The 22,446-nt window shown below is 36.0% G+C and overlaps 3 protein-coding genes across 4 annotated transcripts; all 3 read right to left on the reverse strand.

The window, feature by feature from the left end:
• Positions 1–1,346: 1,346 nt before the first annotated feature.
• On the reverse strand, positions 1,347–9,970 carry LOC140769425 (uncharacterized). 2 transcript variants are annotated; one of them, XM_073110125.1, is made up of 13 exons: positions 9,340–9,966; positions 8,902–8,983; positions 8,757–8,813; positions 7,517–7,572; positions 5,633–5,855; positions 4,501–4,587; positions 4,355–4,429; positions 4,175–4,258; positions 2,862–2,920; positions 2,400–2,634; positions 2,218–2,306; positions 1,785–1,899; positions 1,347–1,706 (listed from the first exon to the last, which is right to left on the reverse strand). In XM_073110125.1, the coding sequence occupies exons 1-13, from the start codon at positions 9,810–9,812 to the stop codon at positions 1,665–1,667; spliced, it is 1,677 nt and encodes a 558-aa protein (XP_072966226.1). In that variant the 5' UTR covers positions 9,813–9,966; the 3' UTR covers positions 1,347–1,664. The 2 variants fall into 2 exon arrangements, with proteins under 2 accessions (XP_072966226.1, XP_072966227.1); XM_073110126.1 differs by lacking the exons at positions 1,347–1,706; positions 1,785–1,899; positions 2,218–2,306 and having other exon boundaries at positions 2,410–2,743; positions 9,340–9,970.
• A 1,092-nt stretch (positions 9,971–11,062) lies between these two features.
• Positions 11,063–15,626, reverse strand: LOC140769450 (aspartyl protease family protein 1-like). Its single transcript, XM_073110133.1, has 10 exons — positions 15,212–15,626; positions 14,966–15,098; positions 13,240–13,475; positions 12,888–13,112; positions 12,640–12,775; positions 12,493–12,566; positions 12,323–12,422; positions 12,182–12,242; positions 11,615–11,686; positions 11,063–11,512 (listed from the first exon to the last, which is right to left on the reverse strand). The coding sequence occupies exons 1-10, from the start codon at positions 15,517–15,519 to the stop codon at positions 11,286–11,288; spliced, it is 1,572 nt and encodes a 523-aa protein (XP_072966234.1). The 5' UTR covers positions 15,520–15,626; the 3' UTR covers positions 11,063–11,285.
• Positions 15,627–17,586: 1,960 nt separating this feature from the next.
• On the reverse strand, positions 17,587–21,977 carry LOC140769458 (uncharacterized). Its single transcript, XM_073110144.1, has 4 exons — positions 21,667–21,977; positions 19,691–19,793; positions 17,980–18,141; positions 17,587–17,897 (listed from the first exon to the last, which is right to left on the reverse strand). Exons 1-4 carry the CDS (start codon positions 21,915–21,917, stop codon positions 17,733–17,735), a joined length of 681 nt encoding a protein of 226 aa, XP_072966245.1. The 5' UTR covers positions 21,918–21,977; the 3' UTR covers positions 17,587–17,732.
• Between the last annotated feature and the right edge of the window lie 469 nt (positions 21,978–22,446).

Consider the following 22,446-nt stretch of genomic DNA (forward strand, 5'->3'; position numbering starts at 1 on the left):
TTTAAAAAAGAATTCAGTTCCTACTTATTTATGCTCATACCCTTTGGAATGGTTGGAAGGCTAAACGGCAATTTAAGGCCCTGTTTATATATAGAATTGATAGGAATAAGAATAGCAAAATTTAATTCATTATTTTTAAAATAATAATAGTTATGTTTAATTATATTCTGAAATAAGAGTGTAATATATATTTAATATGATATAAAATAAAGGTAAAAAAAATTTTTACTAAGATGCCCTTCCATTGATTTAAATTAGATTAATAGAATAGATGGTAAACAAATTAATATATTAAAATTTCGCTACTGGCACAGTCGTAGTTAGGATGGATCTCAGTCCCAATATGTGGGCTCTTTGAGGAGATGATTGACTATATGTTCTTTGCCTGCAATTTTGCCTCGGCTATATGAGTTGTTATCAACTCTTTATGACCCCATCGCCCATCGGGCTCCCTGATCCCTCTTGGATCGAAGAATGATGGTTGTGTGAAGAGGTCAACGTCCATTCTCAGCAATGCTCTTCGGCACATCTGGCTGTCGATTTGGTCAGTCTCACCCGGCCTCAACCTACTATCACGCTCTTGGGCTACTGTTGTCAGTGGCGTCTACTACTGTAACCGAAGCTGCTAATTAACATCACTTTTTCCCTTTTAAAAATAAATACTTTCATACGGGTTTACTTGTGCTCATTTTAAACTTGCATAAAAGAGATTATATCGTTTAAGCTATTATGATATTTAGTCATAAATTATAATAATTACATATGAATAATTGAAATATATTTTATAGTAGATGGATGAACAGAGAAGAGAGAGAATGATTGAAATAACATTTTTGCAAGGGTAAAATAGCAATTAGAAAATATAAAATATTGCATGAGAAAAGTGACGAAAAAGAAATTATCAATAAACTAGTATTGAGATAAATTATTATTTAGTTAATATACTAATATAAAGTGGCTTAAAATGAATGAAAATAAATCAAATAAATCTCAGCTCCCATTACCTTTTGTTCTCTCATCCAAAAAGGTCACAAGCTTGTTACACATATACTAATTATAAGCTAAGAGTAAAAAGACTAGTCATTTATATATTGACAACTATATCAATTCTCTTATGCACATATAACTCTCTAATATAAAAATCTACTAAATCACAATACCGATATAAATTGAACCCATGACACATCTATGGACTGATATGGCCAATAAGTGAGGCACAATGGTAGCCTAAAAAGATCTACTTCTAGGCAAATGTAACCAAAAATTTGGCCACCTCAGCAATTAACATTAGATCAAGAATCTCGAGAGGTGAAAGTGTTGAAATGCCAGGAAAGATACAGGTACAATAGAGATAGTAACCCAACTCTTAAGAGAATTTTAAAGCATAAACTTATCAAGTACTAAGCTCAATCCCACCAGGAGAATGTTTACTCGAAATGACTACTAGTCATGAGCTTACAATACATAATAAGACAGATCATACGAAGATTAAGCCCTGAAAACCCAAAGATTGCACAAACAATAGAAGGATTTCCATATTTCATTTGAGCAGGTGTAGGGATTAAAGAGTAAGTAAAAGGGGCATAGGCATGATCCTTGTCTGAGTCAGGTCAACCATCACCGATGGTAGATCCAGAACTATGTGTTCACCTTCTGGGACTACTTCAGCTGCTATCTGGGAACTTTGCTTCATAGTTCTGGGGAAGCTGGAAAATAACAGATAAAACTCAGCCCGGGATGGAATCAAATGAAGACACAACACTGACAATTAAAGAGTGCATTACCATGTACGTTGCTGTGATCATCTTTCCAGCAAACCACCTTCCATGGAGTGCTTGCTGAGCATTAGTAGATGAATTTATACTGTCGAACCTCAAGTACACATGGCCAGCACTATTTCTGTTGCAAAATCACATTAATGTGAGACAACCAACTCAATATAGTTTAGCAGTAAGTCAGTAACACAACTTACATTACATAAATTCTGAGAAGAGCAGGCATATTTACAAATTACAGCAAACTAGACTATCTTAATCCATCATATTATCCGTCAAAAAGATTATGCATTCTTAGAATGATGGATCTCGGCCATTTTAATGCCCTGATAGGTGTAGCTTAACATTGAATCTCAGTTCCAAATTATGAATACTTCAACAGTGTAGTAAATTTCACTGTTTGCACTAAGTATTAACACAAATAAAAAGTACAGCATCTCACTTGTCCACATAGATATGCTTTACAGTGCCAAATTTTGAACACTCCTCTTGAACATCTTCCTCAATATCCAACTCAAAAGCTGGTTCAGTCTGGAGCAAATTGTAGTAAGTTAGCAGCTATGATTCTTATAAGAAAAAAGGGAAACTAGAATCATGACATCAGAAAAAGACATATAAACAGACCTCCGCACTCGGATCAAACATATTCTTAAGCAGCAAACATTCACTGGGAATACCAACAGCTTCTAAGACTGGTTGTGCTGCTGGAGTGACTGGATGAGTAAGACCTGGAAAGCCAACAAGCGCAGGTAGAGTGGGCTGTACAACAGGATTAGCCACCGCAGGATGACCAAAAACTGATGCAGTTGGTGCAGTGCCTGCATCGCTGGCTGCATGTGTGACTATTGCACCAGCAATACTGCATATTAAAGTTAAAAGTGTCAAATAAGACTTGTCCAAGATATAAATTTGGAGAGAGCCCATCTGTTTGTCTGTAAAGACTTGATTGAATGGAAAAAGAAGGCACCCTGCGATGCAAAGGCATCCAGATAAGAATCTTTAAGTTTGGACAGGTCACTATTAATTCTTAAAACTCTGTATTAGCATATCCAAGGGTAAAGCAAAAGAGAATGAGTGCCATCAAACCTGGTGCCACTGCGGTCCAGTTTCTGCATGAGAAGAGCTCTAGAACGAGCATTTAATGACTGCAAGATAACAATAGTAGCATGAGCTCAGTAGATCACAGCGAAACTCGAAACACGCATTCGTCACAAGCATTTCCAATGGGCAAGAAAATACAAAGTCCACAAATTCGGTCAAAAAAGATATTTGTGGAATTGTTCTCATTTTCTGCACATTAGTAAGCCTTATAAAAATAGCCACAGACCATTAGTAGTCCAGTAGAGCACCCAGGTAATACTGATCACAACTTTGTATGGGATAAGTGCAGAGTGAAATTAGGTAAGGAATGTAAAAGAAGTTATTCTAACTATATTAAGACCATAGCATAGCATTAAAGTGCAAGATATTTACAACGTTACGCAACTAGTTTAGCTACCAAACCAAGGTAGAAATCCACCAAAGTCACATCACAATCCCAAAGCTCAAAATGCAACAAGATAGATGAATACATAAATTGCTAAAAATTGCATATTGACATTACAAGGAACAAGCATCAGTCAGATGAAGACATAATTCAGCTGTTCGGTACCAGGACTAGATATTCCAGTTACCCGCTCTTCAGTTTCTATGCTATAATTGCTATCAAAATTCTAAAATAGCAGGAAAACAAAAGAAGCTCCTAAAACCGAGAACTCTCATGGTGACAGAAGTACTCTTTATGAGAGTTGAGACCTCTATTATCTGTCCTACTAAAACTGTTGTTACCAATATGTTATAATCTTCTAACATAAAATTTTACTACCTTTAAAAAGTTTATTTCTCAAGTTTTTGCCAAACAGAATGTTGATACAATTGGCAACCAGAAAACACATTCTCTCACATCTATGTTTCTAGAGAATAATCATCAACATGACTTCTTGGCAATTTTTGCGAATAAGTGACAAACTTTTGCATATAGTTCAGAATCCACTTTGTGATTAAACGATGACAATATATACATCAACGGATCACCATGTCAATTAACCATCATCATGGTAGATGCTGACCCTGCTAGTTGGCATGAGGAGACACATTCTCCTGTTGAATAACCTGTCCTGGTTTGGCATGAAGTGACACAAGGTCAGCACAAGAGCCACGGGATTAATAAATGCATGGCATGGGGCATTATCAAATACCTACCGGGCACTGTTAGCTAGAAAAAATAAGCATAAACAAGATTGAGCATAGAGATACAAAATCCAAAATATCATAAATCTAAGGAAAAAACCAATATATATAATCAGCTAATTAATTACAAGAAGAGAAACAGATTGACCAAGAAAAAGGTTGATACATACCAAGCCTCCACCCTCATCATCATCCAAATCACCAGCATTTCCACCAGCATCTTGCATTCCAACTTGATCTGTGACTGCAGAAACCTAGAAGTATATGCAAGTCAAATTGAAGAACAAATAATTTCTATCATCAGCCACTAACCAACAACAATAAAAGTAATAATTAAATAAGGAACCTACCTTGATTGTCCTGCCGGCAATGTCGAGTTGCCCATTTATACTTTGAGCAGCTACTGCATCTTCAAGGCGCGCAAACTAGTACAACAGACAGAAACCATAAGACTGTTTCATGAGGCCAAAAGCAGTAATTTAAAGGCGCTACTTACTTGAACAAACCCGAAACCTTTGCAGAGTCCAGTCTGCGGATCAAGGGGCAACTGAACAAGCTCTACTATGCCAAATGATTCAAAAACCTGAAAAATACACTCTTACATGTAAGACACGTAGATAAGGAAACATATATGAGAAGGGATCTGGCAGAACCTGATGTTTCATCTGACTATCCTTGTAGTAACATGCAAAACATCCCAACTATACGACTAAAATTTCCCATAAGTAGGAAAGGTTAACCTAATTAGGCTAAACTAAGAAACCCCAGCAAAGTCCTACTTAACTTCTCGTAATTCAGTCACTATTCACATTACAGTAGTAAGTTGGTCAACTCATGAACACATGTATGTAACATATACACAAAACGTGCACATGCATGGACAAAGAACGATGCATTTTCTGATATGATTCAGATCAAGAGTTGATTAGTATCCTAGAATCTTTTTAACACATGTTCTCGCATCACATAAGCTAAGAACACATGTAACATGGATAAAAGAGCACAAATATGCACTCAAGAAAGTGTATAAAGGACAGATAAAGATGGATTATAGAGCATAAAGAGGCCCTTCACAACCTCATATAATACTATCCAAGAACCAAAGTTACACCTTTCAACATATCAACAAAAAATAATAAAAAGCCAAATCCAGGTACGAATAAGATAAAGTAAGATAACTGCAGCTATATGTACATATATGGGTAAGTTACACTGGCAGTCAGAGCATAAATAACTGAGTTTGATATGAAAACAGATACCAAAAAAGCTGACAACTAAAAATTATTCAGAAATGATGCAGCTGCCTACATGCTGTGAAGATGAATAGGGAACTTCTATTTTTTCTAAATAGTTTCTTCCAAACCAATTTCAGTGTCAACAGTGTGTTCATTCATGAGCAATATGTAGCCACATTAGCAATCATGCAACCTCTTAATCTACCAGGACTTTATATTTGATGCATTTGGCAAACAAAAGAAAGCCAAACTCACATTAATTCCATACGACAAGTCCTTTACTGCAAACACGATATAAATGTGTCGTGATGAGACTCTCCCAATGTATATTAATGTATCAATAAACTGAATATAAGTCGGTAATCAAAGTCAAGAAGATATTTTCTTGTATACCTGACGTAGTTGAACTTCAGTAATGTTTAAGTGAAGATTGCCTACGTAGAGCTTTCTAGCTCCACCAGTCCCAGTGGACCCACCAGCTCCAGCAGTTGTAGTTGACTGCGCTAAGTTCTTCTCAGCCTCTGAGGGCTTAACCATTACTGGTTGGCCTAGAAGCAGCTGGCCTGATAGAGCTATCGCCATTGGGACTGACATGGAGTCATAAAACTCAACATAACTGCGCATATTAATTACAAAAGTCATTGCACAGGTCATTAGGACATATATTGCATCATTAAGCTTGTTGTACCTTCACGTAATTCAGAAATACTACAAGCACGTAATAGAACTTGATGACCCATGGACCTGGACCACAAGCTGAACAATATTAATTTATGTGATCATATTTTAATAAATCGAGAATGATGAAACATATTCATAAGTTGTACCAAATGAAGTTCACTTTGTAGTTTGTACTTTAACAAATCATTTTTTTTTCTAATGATAGGTCATTGATTTCCAATATGCTGCCCAAACTAAAAGTAAGCATAAAATGTTAAGGCTCCAATAAGAAACTTAAGAAGAAAGGAGTTGTGCATTTACAATAACCTGATAATCAAACAATTCAAGTAGGAAAATGCATAATGAGAGCTTAATTGTCATCAGCATCTTAGCATTGAAGATTAGTTTATAGCTCCATATTGCACTTCATTATGGATTGCTTGTTGATTAGTCTTATGTTGTCCAGCAGCAAAAGAACTCCAGTGATAGCTTGCATTTCATATAAATACGCACAATCAATTGGATTACTAAATAAGAAAGACTATCACAAAAGAAGATGATTATAATAAATTACTATATAAGAAAACCAACACATAAATGAAGATGATTGTCAAACTTTCTGACTTCCTTCTTTACCTCCCCTGGAGCTTAGTCTTGTGGCTAAAGAGTCGATCACCATTCAAATCATTAGAGTTGTCCAATAAAGACCTCATAAATAGTGCCATAATGGATCTACTCAATCTAACTTTAACTTCTTTTTCTAATGAGAACTGTTTGAGTGTCTCCATTGGTAGGTAATCAGACATATTACCTTGTAAATTCATACACCGAGATATCAACATTGGTAGGAAATGTTTTAGATGGATACTACAAATGCAATACTTGCAAGTAAACTGACCAAGTGTACCTCTGCTATTAGCTGAGCCAATCTGATCTTCTAGATAAGTTTAATAGCTAATCTACATGTCTAATTTCTTTAGCATTAATATGTAGTGTTGCATTTATACTTGTTTTGCAAAGCAACCATGCTAGATCAAGCAATCAGAAAGAAAAGAAATCATTGCAAGGTACAAATTGAAAATTTCCAATAGCTGTGTAATCTAGGCAAAGAGCACTGTTTAATAAGATCATAAATAGACCATGTCAGAGTGCCTGCAAGACAAGTGCCTACTTAAGTGAATATGGACGCAATCAAGCTTATGCCTCATCTATGACCATCATTTTAAGTTCAACTAAGAAATTGGTTCAGCCTTGAAAGACCCATTCTCCCAGTCAAACAAATGAAAGATGCTGATCGTAAAGTTTTCAAGATAGACTACCTATCTCCAAAACTGCATAAATTACCAAGTAACAATCTATTCCCCAGGATGGATTTTAATCATAATTCTACATTTCATCACAAAAATATCTAATAAAGTACAGCTAGTTTCAACTTTCAAGTATGTGTGATAGAAATAACAAAATCAAGTGTTGGTGCTGATCAAAGTTTCAAACAAGTCGAGCATAGCTAGTTTCACTCCAGAATTATTTGGCATGAAAATGAAATGTATGTCTTGGAAGCATGACTCCTCGATCCATGTATGACATAAAATATTACCATTCTTCAGAAGTACATACCCAAATCCCTTAGAACGTCTTGAATTGCGATCTGTTATGAGGCGGACATCCCTCACCTGTAATAGCAAATATTAATTCTTCTAATATTCTAATGGCATACCCTAACTTTACGATAGATGTAAAACATAAACGATGGTGTTAAAGTTTTTAAAGGTCAACTCATTAAATTATAAGGTTCCACTGGCACAGGCACTCTACAGCATAAATAATTGCACCATGACCTATATGATGCCTGTCACATTTCATTGCAACAGTAAATACACAAGAAAAGTGTCTTTGATCACTAGAAAATGACCTAAACCAAAAACCTGAAATGGAGATAGAAGATTGCTGCAATCCCATCTCAAACTACCTAGGCACTTAGGTTATACCACTTACATATCTGGGATTGGCTGGGCAACAAAGTGCTATGACTATAAAGTATAAATTACAAAGTATAATGAGTGATGTTTTGTTTCTAGAATATCAATAGAATGCATTTACACTGAAGTCGACAACAGAAGCGCTCAGTAAGGACAAATTCTACAAATATTTAGCTAGCAATTGATTAAATAGAGATGAACGGAGGATATGGATTTATATGACCAACCCCAAATAGTTGTGAATTGAGAGTAAAGATTTGGTTGTTGATATCTTGTAGTAGATGCTATTTTAGGTTACAGAAAATTGTGGAATGGAACAATATATGAAAGTCCTACAAGGAAATTTATGCACTACCAAGAAAGGAGTTACTTGATACATAAGTCAGTAGTTTGTTATTCATTGCATGAGATTACAGAATTGAGCACCATTTCACTCTTTCGCTCAATTTGCATTTCTACAAATCAAAAAATGGAAAGTTTGATGTTCCCTTTTCAAACAACAGCTTCTTTTCCCTTGGATCACAAAATCCCATATTTTTTTCAAGGCCAAACAGGAAAAGTTCATCATTTAGTTTTCATTGCTCTCAATTTATTAAAATTCTACATAGAAACACATAACATGAATTAGTTATCATCAAACATAGGCCTTAAGCTCTAAATGCCTGGTAGATACCCAAAAGTATAGGATAAACCGATCTTACTCTTATTTGAGTGTTTGAGGCAACGGATAATGCTCTAAAAATAGAACAAGAGCTGACTCATGCTCTACTAAGCTGCTTCTTGGCTTATGAGAAAGAACCTTCATAGTGCATACACCTAGCAGTACATCTAATACTATAAACAGTTACTTGACTAGACCAACTCAAGATAATACTGACCTTTCCAGCTCGGGAAAAGAACTCATACACATCTCTTTCATCTGCCTTCAAACAGATCTGTGGAAAGAACAAAAATAGATCAGTACAACTAAAGAACTGCAAAACAGAAGAAGAAAAGGGAAGAAAATAAAATATAATGGCAAACCTGAAAGGCAAATACAGTTCTTTGATCCCTCTCTGGATCAGCCTCAAGTTCTGTTCCATCCTCCTTTCTATCTTTAGGACGTCTACATGATATTCCAAAAGACTCAAGCTTTAACCAAAGTGCCAATAGTGTAGTAATTAAGTGGAACATACTTATAAGAGGGGGGATATCATACTCAAGCTGCAAAATTGTCCTATTATGTTTTTTGTGTATTTCATATGCACACGTATTAAATAAAGTAATATAGTATCAATACAAGAAAATATCCTGCCCATAGCTTTCAATATCTAAAACATAAAATTGCTCGATGCAAAATCTTCCATTAAAAGAGCATTACAAGAACAAAAAATCTGCTACTTAAACATACAACAAATTTGTAAACTGAAGGGCAACGACGCAGGAAAACAAGGAGAATAATCTACAATACGAAACAATTACCTGGGACCTCGATCTCTCTCTCTAAAATCTCTTTCTTTGAACTCCCTCTCTTTGCTCCTATCATTGTACCTCTCTCGCTCCACTTCCTGGTGCCTCTCCAACTGGTTTTTTCTCCCCTTGTCCCTATCTCGCTCACGCTCACGCTCTCGATTCGCATCCCTGTCCACCTCTCTTTCTCTTTCCTTCCCATTCCTCTCCTCCCTTTCCTTATGCTCCCTACTGCTTTTATCGCGATCCCTTTCCCGTTCTTTACCTCTCTCCCGATGCCTGTCACGGTCCCGGCCGCTACCATCCTCCGATCTCGACCGCTTGAGTTGTCGATCGGTATCGCGCCCAGCCTCGTCGGAGCGCTTCCTGGAGCTCCGGTTAGGCTTCTTCTCCTCCGAAGTCACGCCATTGGCCGACCCCTTCCCCTTCATCGGCTCTGGGTTCTCCACCGCCTTCTCCAGGTACTCGTACTCGTCGAAATCCATTGTCGCGCGGATGGAATTCGTTGGTATTTGGTTGGAAACCCTAGTAACGGAGGAAAGAGGGGTTTCTTTCCAAAACCCTAGAAATTGGCGGAAGAGGGAGGCTAAAAGGAGACGTTTCTTTTTTTGGAACGAACTAGCGGGGCTAGCTTGACAAACACGGTATATGGTATTTGCAAATAAATCCCTGCATTTAACGCCGTACCGTTCGAACCCTAAATAAAAACTATTTGCAAATCTCCTACTCTCTTCTCTAAACCCCCAAAATTTCTTTATTTCTCATAATACTATAATCTAATTTTAAAAAGTATGAGCAAATTAATTTTCAAGAAAAAAAAATGGTACTTAGATCTTGTTTGCAAATATAAAATATTAGATGAAGAAAGAGATGAGAGAGAGAGAGAGAGAGAGAATAATAGATTGTTCTAAACTAGTATTGGAATAGACTATTGTTTAAATACCAAAATAGTCCAGTGTGTTTAAAGTTATGCACCTAAACCACATCCAAATAGGACGGCTTTAAGATAATATTGACATTTTTAAGCACAGAAATCATTTTGATCTATGTTCTTACCTAAGATAAGCCAAATCCATTCTAGACTAAACTTTTTATCTTTTAGCACTCAAGGCTAAGTCTAATAGATGAGTCATTATCTACGGGTTTTAATAGAGGAGTCGGGTTAGACTTTATACCCCTTAACCCAAGTCAGTCCATGGACTTGCTAGTCAGGTCGGGCCAACTCAGAGCTAATTTTAGGATCATGCCGACTTGACTTTTTTAGCACTCTTAGAAAAAAAAATAAAGATAAATCTTAAAAAGAAAGAAAAATAAATTTTGATAAATAAAAGTGCATTTAAATTAGTTTAGATTCCTATATTTCCATGTCTCCAATGAGTACTGACTTCTTGACAATAACCATTAGTTTTTATTCCTATATTTCCATGTATAAATTTCACAAATACACCTATTTTTATGACTTTTATTTTATGTTATATTTGAATCAACTAATAGAGATGCAAGAAGATCTTCGTGTGAGTGCAAGATGCATTGACTTATAATCTTTTGTATTCATTTTCAAGCACAATCAAAATTATTAGATGTGCATATTCGATTCGCTGTCACGGGCCGATGGTCAGCTCAGCCCCACCAAACTAATATCAGAGAATGTTGTAAAATTCAAACCAACACAACAGAGTGTTAACTCAATGAATGATTATGCGTTGATGTCCTGGATGTAAGTAAGATATTAAAGTGTACATAAATGCAACACTTATTATGCCATAAAATCATTAGGTTATATACATCCCTTATCACAGTAATAAAGACACTAAAGAGAGAAATTACAAAGGAATAAGAGAGAATTAATTATAACAAATGGCAAACTCTTCCTATATGTTACCTGGTGATTTCTATAGTAAAAGTAAGGCTAAAACATATGATGGTGTATAAACGAAGGTATGCCTGTAAAGAATTGATCAAAAAAATGCCGGAACTAGCAGTAACAACAATAACAAGATGCTTGTCATGGCATTCAAATGCGATGAATTGTTTGCTCTCGGTGTCAACACTGTCACTTGGGTAGTGTTCCGTGATCCCTTCGTGGCTTCTGGAGTATAACTGCTTGGAGCAAATGCTTCTGTAGGAGGGGATGCGGAAGAATTCCTGTTTACAGGAAGAGTGCTGGAATCCTCAACGCTGTAACCTGAAACATATTATCTTTTATGTCATTTTAATTTGCAATGACAGCAAAGAACACACCCTGCTGTGTTGAGAGGTTCTTGCAAATTAAGTGGTGAGTACTTACAGTTGAAATTTTTCCAGCCCAGGATTAACCTCTCTCGGTCAAAGACAATGCGAAGACCATTCATGAAATTTTCTGCATAAAAAATTGGATGTGAACATGATGCATCAGATGCAGAGCATATCATCAGCATAAAAAATAGCAGTAATATGCTACATTGGCAAAGGAGTAAATACATAATCAGGGAGCTAAGAAATTTTATGATAGCAAGTTGTCAACTTGATTACTATCCTCAGAAAAGTTTGTCACTACCCTGATGAAGGCAACATTAAGCAGAAGTTCTTATAAAATTTAGGATAGTTAGTAGCATGAAAACCTGTATTGGTACACTGATCAAGATGTTACAGCATCCAAACTTGCCTGGGACTTGGGTGAAACTAGACAAAGGGGTAACTTCAAGGGTTTGGTTTGGATCATGTGGAGAAGTCAGATGAATCATAAGCTAGAAATTACATATTACATAAGTAATGAATTAGAGTTAATCCCCTAAGAAGTAAAAGCATCTGAGGAAAAAAATCTTTCTTGATGCAATGCAAAATATACAGTCTAATGCAAAATCGTAGAGCTTACGTCCAATTATATTCACATTGTTGCTCTTCACGATAGCGAGGCAATATCCATATTGATTTTTCTGCACAACAAAGAAACACGATTGAAATTATTTCAAACTCATTAAGAAGCCAGAAGCTCATAGTAGTACGCATGATTTACCGTGCTGGAGATGACAATTATTGAATCATTAACAGGAAACACGCTTCCACCTTTTGTTATAAAATTTATCACAGGTAATTGAATTGTAGTTTGACTGGGACTGCAGGGAGCAAATATAAAGTATTAGGACTTGTGGACTTGAAATATGTCAAACATGTACTGAAATTTACCTTAAATCATAACAATATTCAAAAGGTAAAGAGGGGTCCAATTGGTGCCGGCTCTCTTTAATCTGGGCATTAAACTATACAAACAAAGCAAGTATAAGAATTGTGATCACATATGGTATTAATTTCATGATCAATTAAGCTACTTACCCTACGAGTAATTTGTGAGTAAATTGGATCGGCCAAATATGTGAAGGAGGTACCAGAGTCGACAATAGCACTAAAGTCAGTGCTGGTGGAAGTATTCCCTATTTCCACTCCTGTTAAGCTTATGTTGTATGTTGGACTGTAGAAGAATATTGCAGAAAAGACATACATGAAACATATTCATCAGAAAAATGAATACTAGTCTTCCTGAATCCAATGGAAAAAAAAAAGTACAGGTAACAAGTTCTTACTGTCTAGAATAAATATTTAATGGAGTTTCTTCTTGGTCTGAGCTTCCTTTGTCCCCAAAATTGATTCTACCAATACCATCATTTCCAAAGCACATGGAAAAGGAATCTGAGGCAAATCCTTTGCTTGATAAAATGCTAGGAACAGATATATTCTCCAAACCAAGCCCAAACAGACCGTTGGGAGCTGCACCATCTAAAAATGAACCCGTTTGAACCTGTCCGCAACTGAAGAATTCACAATAAGATTACAAAAAGTTCAAAAGAGACAAACTGGAAATACACCTACAGGAAGGGAAGAAGACCATTGAAACTAACAAACATTAGTAGGATGAGATATCAAAAAACAACGTACCCAAATATTATGGGAGCTTGAACAACTTTAGAACGAGAAGCCTCAGTCGTCAAGTACATAACATCTTCTACTAATATTCCAGAAGATGAAGTGTTATCAGATAAGTATTGAACAAGGTAGGGGCAACTGCTGGTAGCTCCAGAGCATGCATTTTGAACACCACATAAGCTACTATTGCAAGGAATATTCTGACTTGTTGATGACAGTTTAGGACTATAGATGCTGAACTCAAGATCCTGTTCCAGTTAATAGAAAAGCAAAAGGAAAGTATTACTTTTTTTTTCGAGAAAGAAAGGAAAGTATTTACTTATATGGGAAAAATAACACTGCACAAATCAAGATAATATGCTGGCAGATTTGAGGCTATGGACGTACATTCAGATTCACATGAAGAGATGAAAAACAAATATAATCTTCAGGCAATCACCAAAACCAGATGATCAGAATTCATTCTACAAACTGCATATAGTTGCTGTTCTTTCTCTTAACTATAACATTGCTCAAGTTCTAAGATAAATTGCATATCTCATTGGTCACATGTGATCACGAGTTATCAGATCACGTTTTTACACCCTAATTTCAAAGTGGAGTGCTGTTTACATAGTGAGATGTGAGAACCAATAGAATCATACGGCACTTTATTGCACTTTATAATAAAATCCAAGTTTCTTGAACCAAGCTTAGCTTGTTTTCATATGAGTTCAGCAGGAAAGATTTGCAAGTAAATACAAAGCAAATGGCCAAAGGATGTGCCACATTACAAAGGTAAAGAATAAATGCAAATAACGAAAAGCATAGAGAACGTCTTCAAGAAAGAACAATATAGAATAAAGTTTCACATGCTACTTTTATTAGAATAATTAACATATCACCACTTAGTGGAGAGAAAGGTTGCCTGGCATCACATAACTCTTTGATATGTAAGCTAATTGCCCCCCAGCCCCACTAGGATACATTGCAGACAAGCTTTATGGGAAAGTGAAACAGTGTCATGGAACTGTCGTCTAATAATCTGGAATAACAGAGCCTTCAAGAAGGTAGATATTTTTCATAGGTAATAAAAGTCTCAGTAAAATTTAACGGCCAACTTTGAGTCCCCTTGTCAGAAATAACAAATATAAGTTTTTCTGTTTGGAAGAGGAAAACTAGACTATCAGTAAAAAAACTTCTGAAAGCTAACAAGCAAAGCATGCACAAGTTTATGAATTTCTAATTCTTTCTTGTTCTCTTTTCGAAGGGTTTTCAGTGCATCAGGGACACTTCTATAGTTTATGAATCTCTTCTCAATCTCTCTCTTATAAAAACAGAGAAAGAAAGCTTTCCTTCCATATCATTTTTCTTGAATTTCAACTACTTAAGTCAACGACGACCATATTAGCACATAAACTAGTGATTTTATGAGTCTAACCAGGATTTTGTCAATATTGATAAGTAAGAACATTAAAAGCCCTTTCAGATTGATACAGTACAGTACGGCTTTAGCATAAAGAGCCTAACTGAGCTAGTTAGGTAATCTAAATAAAGATAGACTGCAGAATGATCTAACATAGTTTTTCTCTTCGTGTCATAGTTCTTGCTTAATTTCTAAGACCGAATAAGGTAAATCTGAGAACAAAGTCAATTCCCGTTGATCCAAATCATCAAAATTAGCAAACCAATCATTCGATAGCAAATTAAAACCTTAATTCAAATATATATATAATCAAATAAATTCGAAAAGCCATACTCCAAATCTTGGCGAAGTGGTCGGGGCGCACTGCTTGCAATCGCAGGGAACCCAAAACAAATCACTCCCCGTGTCCAACGCCACAAGAAACGTCACGTTCGGCGTACCCAACGCCACCAGCGCATAATGCAAACTACACAAAATCATAAGCCAAAAAAAAAAAAAATCAAACGGGCATTAGATCAAACACCTCAATGATTTCAAAACCAACTCCCCAGAAACTCGAATTCGATTAAGAGGTCATACTATCCAAGGGAGCTGATGCGGAAGGTGGAGTTCCCGTCGGCGAAGGTGAGCTGGCCAGACGCGTCGGCGAGGGAGCGGCGGTGGAGGGCGCGGTCGTGGTGGGCGAGGGCGGCGTAGTACTCGGCCGTGCCGTGCCGCGGCCACGCCGCGCCTCGGTGGCCGCTGGATTCGGCCCAGCGCCGAACCGGTTCGGAGAAGCGATGGTAGAAGTCGAGGCCGAGGGTGGCGGCGCCGCTGGGCTCCGCGACTGAAGCGGCGGCTACGACGAAGAGGAGGAGAACAGAAAGGGGAGAGGAGAAGGAAGCCATGGGAAGAGGAGAATGGCTTCAGGATTTGGTATAAAGAGGAGGAGTCATAGTAGTTAAGGCGTTTTAGTCAACGCGCAGTAAGAGATAAGAAGTGAGAAGGAAGATGAGTTCGTTTTCCTTTTCTCTTCTTCTTTTTTTAAGGGAAGAGTTCGTTTTCAACTGTTAAATGCGGGAGTAGCTATGAGTGGGTGACTTTTTTTTATACGGTAGTTGGAAGAGGTGGACCCACCAACCGACGTGTCCGTAGGTCATTCGCTCCTTCTCTAACTCGTTCAATAGTAGGTCCAGGTGCTAGAGAAATTAACACAGCGGCACATGGACCTTGGAAGTTGACTTAAACCCACATGCATAAAAAATATTAACTTGGAAAATTTAATTTCCTATTTGTATTAACTATAATCCAGTATTATTCATATCCTTAAACCATCATAATATCTAGGAAAAATTAATTTAACTTGGATTAAATTAACTTAAACCTAAATAAAGGAAGGTGCCTTCAAGCAAATAAGTCAATTGCAAGTAGGTTAATTTGAAAGAACAGCGACTTCTTGGAAATTTCTCTGAAAGTGAGTCTGATAAGGATACTACTGGCACCAGTAAACTGCCTCAATTTGACTCTCTCCTTTATTTTCCTTATAAATTGGGAGGAAATAGGACAAATCATTAGATAGAAGATAAGAGTTGGTGGACTAGAGGCTTTCAAAAGAGCGTGTGGACTTAAAAAAGAATGTTAGGAAAGTAGAGGTTTGGTTTAACATGAAGTGCACGCTTCTAACAGCGAATAAATCAAAGAAATGAATATATTATATTATATTATATTAAATAAACCCTTTCATTATAAACTTCCCTACTATTACCATCATAAAACTAGATAATCATACTTTCTAAGTTATTGAGAGTATAGTAAGATTCTGTTTAAGAGAAATTATATGAGCATAGAAGTAAAATCATTAATACGGGTAAACTTAAATTTCTTAATACCTATCAAATTAAATAAGACATAATATTTACTTATAAATCCTTATATCTTAAAGTTCACTCAATATCTTTAATAAATATTTCTTATACAACGTGAGAATATCTTTTAGAAAAAATAAAACAGTAAGGTAGAAGAAAAGGAGAAGCTAATTTGTTGACCACCGATTTATACGAAAAAAAAGGGAGAGAAAAACGGGAGTTACAATATTAAATGGTATAATTTTGACCTCTTCTTGAGTTCTGACGTACTTCGCATGGCAAAGTCACTGGAATATTAATTCTTTTCCATAAGGAATCTAAGGAAATAATCGAAGGAAGACTCGACCTGGGTTTCTCCACTGAACGAGTCTGCCCTGAAAAGGAAGTTAAAAAGAAAGGGTTGCACAAGCTACCCGAGCAAAGTAGTTCTCAAGAAGGATATACTTGAGAGCATTTAGTCCAACACGAACCAACTCCATTATCATATCACATCAGAAGTGAAGTAATTGTTACGAAGAACACATTCACATAGAAGAGGTTCCATATCACAATGTAAACAGTCGTGCATGATCTGAGCCTTTTTAGATCTACACTTTATGATAACCACTAATATGAGGAAAGAATAAAAGATTTTCATCAACTCTGTATGAGACGTAATAGAAGCAGAAAATAAACATCTTGGAGAACTATAAACGTAACACATAATTTCTGTTCATATACTAGTAATAAAAGAAAATACTTCCCGTCAAGGTTGGCTACAAGTCGGAACAAACCTTGGAAAATAACCTGAAATAAGCTAACAAAGTAGTTACTGTGCTAATAGTAAATAAATTTGTTTTTTTTTTCTGTAAATTAAAGCAAATACGAGGAGCTGCCAACAGGGTTATCGTAGGCAAGAAATAAATACTCGTGAAGCGGTGAAGAGATAGACAAAAGTTTCCAATAAATGTATAAGATAACTTGAAACAACTAGCTTGACACACAAAGCATCTTTCAAATAGTAAATTAAAGTAGAGAATTGCACTATCTCAGGGAAAGAGTGCAAGGACTTGTCCTAATATTGCTGTTTTTTTTCTTCGTATATTTGGCCTAAAGGTTGGCCTATCAAACTGTATATAACAGTGCATTGTCATTGTATAGTAATTAAGCAATTGTCTCTTACTGATTTAGGTTTCAACAAGATCTAGTAGTAAAAGTCATACACATGGTGAGTTATCATCAAGTAAATGTTGCAACCCTTTGTAACGCATCTATACCTAGAGAGAGAGGAACATTTCTTCCATTCTTTCCTCATTCTTCTCTAGCAGGGGTTTGATGATGTCAGTCCATGTACTGTAGTCGAGAGGCGATCCACCACCAGGCAGTAAGAACCCATTCACAAAGAAGAATGGTGCACCGCCTACCCCTCTTGAGCACCCATACTACATAAGAGTACCCATATTTACTATCAGAAGATTACTACTTTAAACCAACTCATGGAATATTGCAATAACTAATGCACACCTTGAAGGAAACCCTTGCAGCCAAATCAGTCTTTGAATCTTGAAAGCCTGACTGGAACTCTGTCAATAATGAATTCCCAACAGCCATCACGGCAAGCTTTGTCATCTTCTCAGTTATGGCACTTCTCGACATATTTATTGTGGGCGCATTGTAAAATTTTTCCTGCTTCATAAACTACCTTAAATATGTGCTTTAAGATGCCATCAAAGAATCTATTCACAGAGCTGGAAATTATACAAGATAACTGAAGGAACTTTTTTGTTACAATCTTGCAATTAGACTCTCAGATGCTCGTGCTACCATTTGAACAAGTCTTCGCTTGAAATTTGCAGTTTCCAATCAAAAGAGCACCATACCGCTACGTGCAAAGACAAGGAGAATATAATTTTAACTCCATCAAGGACACAGAGTTAACTTTGATAAAAAGTTCTCTGATGTAAATGCTCATGCAATTGAACACCAACAAAAGTATTTTCAAGTTGATATATGTAAAATAGGGAAAAAAAATCAGAATCAACACATCTTTCTAGATAACAGCCAATTAGCATTAGCCAAAGTCTCCAAAGCCAGAAGTCAAAAGCTGTTAAAGTTGCACAAAATAATTATCAAACCATCTTATTAAAAAAGATTTGTTTTCACAAAAGTGTTTGTTGATAGGATAATTTAGGTATTCATAAGTCCTTTTTACAACTCCCCTTAAATAGTTGCCACTAAATGTTTGCGACTTCTTCTTACTGTATAAGCTTTTTAAATTGGTGATTACATTGTAAGTCAAAGCAAAGAAGTAAGAAAACCAACATTTTTGTTTACATACACCTATGCCTTTTTATTTCTTCCCAATTTTAATATAGGAAATTTTACAAATCATACCCTCCAACGATAGTGAAAGAGGTAGGTAAAGAAGATAAAGGGATATAGAAAATGAGAGGGAATTGTAGAGGTATTTTAGTACTTGGTCGACGTTAGTTAATCAAAATAATGTTAGAGTGTTAAATGAAAATTATAAAGAAAAAATAGAGATCGAGTTACAAAATCTTTAAAGACGAAGATATAAATAACAAAATAGGTAAAATATAGGATGTGATTTGTAAAAATTCCTTTAGAATAAAATACTTTTCTAATGAAAACTCTCAGAATTTGCAATTATTTTATTGCAATCTTCAACTGACTCTAGAAAATTAATACTAAGGGCAATTATGATTTGATCTTTCTCCAACTTCTTTGGCATTTGATAGATTGGAATAATTCTCAGGTTCATTTTTTTACCTTTTTAAAAGGTTTCAGATTTTATTCTCAATGAAAATATATGGCAGATATATTATATTTCATCAAGTGCAACATCACAATAAACACAAAAGATACAATGTTGGGAGTTGAGCAAACATTGAGGTGAATAAAATATCCAATTAATATTGATAGGCCAAGTCCAGAGGGTCACTACTCTCAAAAGGATCTTGAAAAGACCATTTAGTTCTACCAAACCTCTATACATACTTAACCAAGTATTATCCTATAGCTCTAATTATCCATTATAACATTGAACTTAGAGAAAAGGATTTGACCTCATACATTCAAGCATATAAAGTTGGGATCTAAATACGAATTAACTGATTTCAACACAACCAAAAAGACAAAAACATAATGCAAGGTTTAAAGAAAAGAGAGTTATTATAGTTGGAAGAGTAGTTACATGTAATGAAATGCTTCAGACCTGATACTTGAAGAACAGCTCCAGCAAGGGATACGTTGAGGATGCATTCAACATGTTTGCAATATGAAGCGCACGACAGGAAAGAAATGCATTGTTGTGATAACTGCAATTTGAAGGAATAGCTTATCATATTAGATATCTCAATGCATACTACTAAAAAATTAATAAATTTTGCCTTCCTGGTTAAAATTAGATGAAATAAGGTATATTTGATAGGAATAGATTGAGGGAAGTAGATCAAACTCTCAATTACATGTCACATGATTTATTAGGCACTTGTATCTTTCAGAAATAGTGCAGAAGAAACCTCATCATGTCCCACAGATATGAAACATGATTAGAGTTTGCATGAATTAAAGTTCAGACAACCTAATGGGTGAAAAAGAGGATAACAAGCTGAGGTTGTTCCATTTGATAAAGCATACAATATAATTCAAACATAACATCCTTTTCTGTTTTACCTTAGCAAATAAAGTTGCACCTGTTTAGATGTTTTATTTTCTAGATAATACTTTTGTTCATGAAAAAAAAAAAGCCATTCATGAAACCAATATTTCCGTGATCCAAACTACATTATTCCAGCAGTTCCCACCCCTTTCTTAAGTCAAGCAGACACTGACTAATCTGCACAGGCGCCAGAGGCTGTAGAGGATAGAGGTATAGCTTCTTTGAATCACCTCCGTTTCCTTAAGCAACTTCTACTTGTGTTCATTTACTGGGTTATTTTTGTGGGCTGTGTCGCCAATCATCCAAATGAAATGAAGTGCTCCAAAGCCCTTCATCCTCCCTATTATCTGGGGGATAATTACAGGTTCTGAATGTGTGGACTGCTACTATTGTCTAAGTCACTTCTTTGTTAAGGAGCCACAAGAATAACATAAACACTTCCTAAACATAAAATGTTCTTGTTCCGCCATTTGAAATTGATTTTATGACTTGCTTTGCCAAAAATTCAATAAAGGATAGAGCTGTAGCAGTTGCAGACATTTTCCAAATTTCCACAACTTCCGGTCACAACCTTAAAATTCTCCTTCCTGCTTCCAATCTGTTCCACAGCAAATATAATTTCTCTTCTAGCATGTAGCGAGTAGCGACTATTCAGATCTCTCATGTATAGGTAATATTCTTTTATTCTTATTTCTTAATCAAAAAAATAGAGCACATATGTGTTTATCTAGCCTATAAAAAGAGGCAAAGAGTAAGTCAAACTACTCTTACTAAATTGTTAGGTTAAAAAATTAGCAATCATGTAACAATCAACAGGCTGACAAGCACCCTTTTTATTATAACTACTAGCCTATAATTCTATTGTATACTTTTCCTTCTTTCTCTAGAAAACCAATCCAAATGGTGATGATAACATTAGAGATCGATCACTTGTCCATGCAACGCCTCATTTTCTCTATTATTTCCAATTACTAGGTACACAGGTATATTAAAACATGTGAATAAATAAACAATCAAAAGCGAGATCAGTGCAACCATGCATAAATCTAGCGAATCTGAACAGATCAAAACAGTGCTTTTAAAAGGGAGAAAGATCCGCCATTTCCAGTTATAAGATTGTAGATTTTTCTTTCACAAACTCCCACCATATTCCTCTTTCGAACAAGAAAAGATAAATAAACAGCATATTACATCATTGCCAACATGTTTTGATCGGGTCTACCCACAAGGATACTCATTCGTGCATGCAGACCTTAGAAACGAATTCATCTAACACTCTTAATAACGCAATTATCATCGGAGTCATAGGTAATATAATCGCTTATATGACTTCAAAGTCCAAACTGGAAAAGTCACAATCAAAGCAATCAACACACTTGGGTGTTAAAGCAAACACCTTCTGGGCATTAATGAGAAATGAAACCAAAACTATGATAACTCAACAAGCGATTCCTTACTAAAAAGAGTTCCACGAACAACCCAAAAGCACCAAATTGGTAACGAAAGAGATTCCAAGAGGGAAAGCTCACGGGAGAGGGAAGGGGTGGACGATGAGGGACACGCGAGGGGAGAATTGCTCTACGAGCTTCTTCAATGGCGGCCAAGAGTCTCTGCTATCGGGACAAAGCGGATCGAAGAAGGCCTCAATTAAGATAGAATCCTTCAAAGACTCTGCTTCTTTGTAGACGAAACCGTCGTATTTGGCAGGGATTGAGGTAGAGGGCCTAAAGGAATAGGCAAAGAAGATGAGAAGGAGAAGAGTTGGAGCTCTCGCAGCCATGGTTTCCTTGGGTCGAGAGAGGAGAGGAGGCGAAAGGGAAGGGTCGGAGGTAAAAGAACAAAAGGGAAATTTTCATTTCACGCCCTTTATTTTCACAAAGTTACGCCTCAGACCCTATTGATATTTTTTTGGTAGAAAACCCTGTTTCAGAAAGGCTGATACCCTTCAAAAAAAAAAAAAGCTATCAAAATTAGAATTTCTTCCGAGTTATGCTTAATTTTTTCAGAAATTATTACTTACTGTAGATAATATTTTCAGAAAATTTAGTGGAATATTCTTTGGCTCAAAATGTAAATACCGAAAAAGTTAAGGTGTTAATTATAGATTTGTAAAAATATAGGGTGTGAAATTAATTGTCCTTTGGCATCCCTTCCGAGGACATATGGTAATTTTTTCTATTTTATTTTCTCAGGTATTTTATAAATTACATTCTTATTATATTTATTTTGTGATTCACTCCGTTTTACGGATTTATTATCTTGATGCTACTTTTAACTCACTCCACCAAATCACTAAATACCGTCGTCAC

Source organism: Typha angustifolia, chromosome 2 (assembly GCF_048772165.1).
Source record: "Typha angustifolia cultivar Huaian chromosome 2, ASM4877216v1, whole genome shotgun sequence".
Classification (NCBI taxonomy): Eukaryota; Viridiplantae; Streptophyta; class Magnoliopsida; order Poales; family Typhaceae; genus Typha; species Typha angustifolia.